The following is a 5,249-nucleotide window of genomic DNA, read 5'->3' on the forward strand; positions in this document are numbered from 1 at the left end:
GGGGGGGTGCAAATCGAAAGTTTTAGGGGGGGGGGGGGGGTTGCAAATCGAAAGTTTGAGGGGTGGGGTGCAAATCGAAAATTGAAAGTTTGTCCCCGGGAAGAGTCGCTACGCCTCTGTGGGGTGACACCATTAAGTGCCGCACCGGGTGACACCCGACCTCGCTACGCCACAGCAAAGGGAACCAAACATGAAATTTGTTTACTGCATAGTTTAGCAGAGGTTATCTCGTATAACCCTCAGAGGCCCAAATTATGTTGCAACGGTAGGAAAAATATTTCATTTGGTGTACATGCATACTTTTAGGATAGAAATCAATATCAATCATAAAAAAATTACAATTTTGACCGTGACCTACTTTTCCAATTTGTTCCACTGGTGACCCACTGGGCTTTAGAGGTTATGAAAATACAATTATTCTTACACATAAATATTTAAAATGATACATTTGTTTTAAACTTTATAATACTTTATTTTAATTTTGAACATTTCAATCATTCATGAGCTAAAATGAAACTCCCTGAAGCAGTTTCTTTTCTCTGTGAAACAATGAAAAACATTACACTTTTCACAAACATTGTTTGTTTTAAGGCTGCACAATCTGCATCGTTGGTGATTGTCATTTTTTATTATAAAATGATTGTAGCCATCTGTTGCTATTTGTGGATTGGGCAGAAGTGTTTGCAGTCGTCTTCTTTTTACAAGGCTTTCTTTACTGCACTCTGCAGATGGCCGCCCCCGTTTCCTTTCACTGGAATTTTCAAACTGAATAAGAAGTGTTGCTAGCCTGGCTTGAAATTTTCGCTGGTTCATTGTGTCCCGTTTTGAATATCCAAGCAGACCAGTGACACGACGATAAGAAAGCCAGGCATTCACAAGCATCATTCTAATGGTCTGCCAAAAAATGTACATGTACCACGGCTTGGACTTAATGCGGTAGGAATTTTTGGCCACACAACAGTCATGAAGGTCTACCCCTCCCATGTTTTCATTGTACAGTTTTATAACTGCTGGCCTCTGTACTGGGACATACATTGATTTGGATTTTTCAAATTGACTAACTGGATTTCTGGGATCTGTACCAGAGAATGTAGATAGTACATTGACAGCTCTTGTGTCGTACCAACGAACAGCGACTATTTTAGTGTTTTTTTTTATGGACTGGTCCATAATACCACGGCCTTTTTTCTTCATTTCAGCCTCATTCTGAAGATTGATTCCTGGTATACGGTTAGGTCTGACTGTGCCTGTATAATGAATACCTAGCTTCTGCAATTCAACTAAAAGAGCCATACCTGTAAAAAAGTTATCTGCATAAATTTTATAATTGAATGAGGGTTGTCCAGGTACATTTTGTGGCAAAGATGAACACAGCTTTAAAATTACATCCGACTTGCCAGTTTTCTCCACACTGTATTGATTAGTCATTTCAACTAGAAGATCTAACATGTCCTCAGTCAAAAATTCTTCAAAGAACTGCAGAGGAGATGGCAGTTCATAATGGTCTGGAAGTTGCAGCTTTTCACCTCTGAAGATGACATCCGGTGGCTCAAATGTTGTTTTGTGCCAATGATATGTTTTGTTTTTTGTTTTAACTGACTCTGGAGTTTCTAGCAACTCATTCTCATCTGAGTCTGGTGTATCTGCAACACCAGCTATTTCTTCATTGTCATATTCATTTGCTAAGGTGTATAAATAGTATAATTCATCTTCATCATCAGTGGATGATACATCATCTTCTAAGTCGCTTTCATTATGGTTAATAGTATCTAAAATGTTCAATACTTCACTTGTAGTGTAGAACGTCTTGGAGGAATGTGCCATTCTGTTAAGAAGAAAAAACAATAATTATTTAGGGTAAAGGAGGGCGTTAAGAGCCACACTTTTTAGCATCTGTACATTTTTAAAGATTTCTACTAATCTAAGAATTTTTTAGTATTGAAAATATGGCAAAATTATTCTAACATATCTTACACAATATAAAAATAATAACAAAGTCTATTAAATATACTTTAAATGGGTTTAATTGAACATTTATTGTCATACCCCCGAAATCAGCATTTGGGGCGAAAGGAGCCGGGCAATGGGGCAATAAGTATTATCTCCTAGTTTAGACTAACTCCGCATTAAAAATAATTAATTTCTAACCCCAACATAGTTAATGCTGTGTACACACACTTTAACTGATACTAGCTATCACTAAGCCTTAATGGGCCCAGTCTACAATTGATACAATTGCAGGTGTACATAGGGCCTAAAGTCTAGTAGTTTACAGTAGGCACATTAGTATGCCTAGTGTGTAGCTAGTATACTAGTGTGTAGCTGTCCAGAGTTAACATTCTTGTATGTAAAAAGGGGTGGTACTAACTAATCTGCCTTAATGCTTTCCCCTGATAAGCCATGTGTGCTATACATTACATAACATGACATGGAGGTGAGAAATGTTGAGGGGAGAGCAGTGGTACTGGTTTTCCTTTTGTTCTCCTTGCTGGACCCTGAGGGCCATAAATTACATAAGGAGATGCTATCTCTGGTTGGCTGAGATCTAAGAACTAAGTCCATGCTACCTACAAAGAGATAAGTTTTATGGTGGGTTAGATACAGGTGGGGGCTGAGTATCATGGGGGTGAGATATTGTGAGGGGAGAGCAGTGGTACTGGTTTCCCCTTTTTTCTCCTTGCTGGACCCTGAGGGCCATAAATTACATAAGGAGATGCTATCTCTGGTTGGCTGAGATCTAAGAACTTAGTCCATGTTACCTACAAAGAGATGAAGTTTTATGGTGGGTTAGATACAGGTGGGGTCTGGCTATCATGGAGGTGAGAAATTGTGAGGGGAGAGCAGTGGTACTGATTCCTCTTTGGTCTCCACCCTGCTAGACCATGAAGGTCATATATTACATAACATGCCACCCCAGATTGTCTGAGATCTGTAACTGTAATCCATGTTACCTACAAAGAGATGAAGTTTTATGGTGGGCCAGAAACTGGTGGGGCTGGGTATCATGGGGGTAAGAAATTGTAAGGTGGGGAGCAGTGGTATTAATGTGTCTGTTTACTTCCCTGCTGGACCATGAGGGTCATAAATTACATAACATACCACCCCAGATTGGCTGAGACCTAAGAACATTTATTCATGTTACCTACAAAGAGATTAGAAGTTTTATGGTTGGTTAGAAACAGGTGGGGGCTGAGTCGGCTGTATTGCCCCTTAGGGGTAATAAGTATGTGTACCATTTTAAAAATTACCTGGCTAACATCAGATGGCTGAATTTTTACTTTTTAGCAGATTAGAATTGTATTTCTATCATTTAGACACAAGTCTATTTAACAATTAATGCATTTTGTGTTAACTATTCCTATACCAGTGTCATATTCAGTGGTCTAATAAATGAGAAACTTGCACATAGGGTTTCAAGAGCCACATAACAGTATCTGTTATAACTTTTCTGAACAGGCAAGCTAGTGGACAAAATTAATGTATTCATGTAGATTTAGTTATTATCTAACAAATAAAACCATTATGGTAATGATCAGTCAAGTTTTCCTCTGATAATGATAAAAACTTTATAGCATGGTAAAATGGGACAAACGTCGGCCATTTTGTTTTGGCACCAATAATCACTGTCCAAAAAAAATTCACCAAAATAAAACTATTCTAGCCATAGCTATAAAAATAGTGTTAAAATGTACAACAACCAATGCTCTAATACAGGAACTAAGAATGGGCTTGAAAAACTCATTTGGTTTATTACAAAGTGAAGTTTCCCAAGTTATGTCTATTTGGAAAAAAAGTTCACAAAATGGTTTTATTGAGATGAGAAATTTTAGGGAAAGATCAGTGGGATTAAATCCTGTCTCATCCTCTCCCTATTGGACCAAGTGGGTCATAAATTACATAAAATGAATCCTCTGCTTCTCTGTTATCAAAGAACAGCAGTGGTTGTTACATCAGAAGTAGATTAGCAGTGTTATTGGGGGTTTTGTGGGGGTGGGGTGTTGATTGGGGCTTAATACCACACGGCTCTTAACGCCCTCCTTTACCCTACAATTTAAAAAAATACATTCAAATATTTAAAATAATCACTAGATCTTAGGTAGATCTAGAACTTACATTCTAGATGCCTAAATTGTGTAAATAAAACCATATCTTGCAAATGAATTAAATAAATATAAAATTTAATTGCTAAAAAATTAAAAATAAAGCTATTTTTTTGTTTGTATAAATAAAACAACAAAAACCATATGACAATTTGGTTACATTGTGCACCAGTAACCATTAAAGCCCACTGGGTCACCAGTAACCCAAACAATTTTGAACGTCTAAAACTAAAAATTAGCCGTACTTTTTATTAATATTGACATTTAAAGTTGTTAATTAATATATTTTAAATTAAAATAAAACGTAAAAAGTATTTATAACTTACCTAAAATGATGTTTTTATTCTTCAAAAGCAAGTCGTGAATTGTATTTTTAAAGCTGCATGGGAGCCACCATTTGCAAAAGGGAAATGACTTAGTAATATTAAAAATAAGACAACAGAATTAACTCCCTTGTGTACCACAGTATGAACAATGGGCTTTAGAGGTAAAAAATATTTAAAAAATGCATTTTGTAAAAAAGTGTGAAGCTTTCAGCCAGGTGGGTAGCCGGTGGCCCAGTGGGCCTCAGAGGGTTAAATATTTAAATTATATAATTATATTAATAGCTTATTTTGTAAGAGTTATTCTTCTCAAAATCTAGCAATACATTAAAGGTCAAAGGGGAACAAGCGTGAAAATTATTTAAGACTCCATAGTTTTCACGGGGATCTTTCTTAAAATAATATAAATTTGTATAATGTATATTTATATTAGTAAGAGCGATAATAGCTGAAAGAGAAAACAACTAAGAAGAATCAAGAAGACTATTCTAAATTTAACTTAATGTTGAAAAAAAAAGTAGTGATACTATTTTGATTTTGTTAAAGAAATATAAACTTTATTGTTATAATTATTACCACCATTACTCTTTCCATTAACGTTACCATCATTATTAATATTTATATTATAAATACAATGTATTAAAAATTTCTAAGCGACTTCAATGCGGCTATACTACAAAACGAAATAATTTTCAAGTTTGTTTCCCTTTGACTACACATTTATTATTGCGCAATTAATGTTCTTTTAAGTCATGAAAACGTTTCAACTGATAGATGAAGATAAAACAAATTAAAAATAAATAAATAAAAGGCCTGTTTCCTAGCC

General features: G+C 35.6%; 1 protein-coding gene across 1 annotated transcript; it reads right to left on the reverse strand.

Annotated features, from left to right (window-relative positions):
- Window positions 1–229: 229 nt before the first annotated feature.
- LOC131945237 (piggyBac transposable element-derived protein 2-like) lies at window positions 230–4,590 on the reverse strand. Its single transcript, XM_059306282.1, has 2 exons — window positions 4,427–4,590; window positions 230–1,825 (listed from the first exon to the last, which is right to left on the reverse strand). Exon 2 carries the CDS (start codon window positions 1,822–1,824, stop codon window positions 499–501), a length of 1,326 nt encoding a protein of 441 aa, XP_059162265.1. The 5' UTR covers window position 1,825; window positions 4,427–4,590; the 3' UTR covers window positions 230–498.
- Window positions 4,591–5,249: the final 659 nt, after the last annotated feature.

This window comes from Physella acuta, unplaced genomic scaffold (genome assembly GCF_028476545.2).
Source record: "Physella acuta isolate Inbredline_101_S28 unplaced genomic scaffold, ASM2847654v3 ptg000532l, whole genome shotgun sequence".
Classification (NCBI taxonomy): Eukaryota; Metazoa; Mollusca; class Gastropoda; family Physidae; genus Physella; species Physella acuta.

What these genes read in the sequence shown, in the direction of transcription:
- LOC131945237 (XM_059306282.1), bottom strand. Translation starts at nt 1,824, where the DNA reads ATGGCACATTCCTCCAAGACGTTCTACACTACAAGTGAAGTATTGAAC.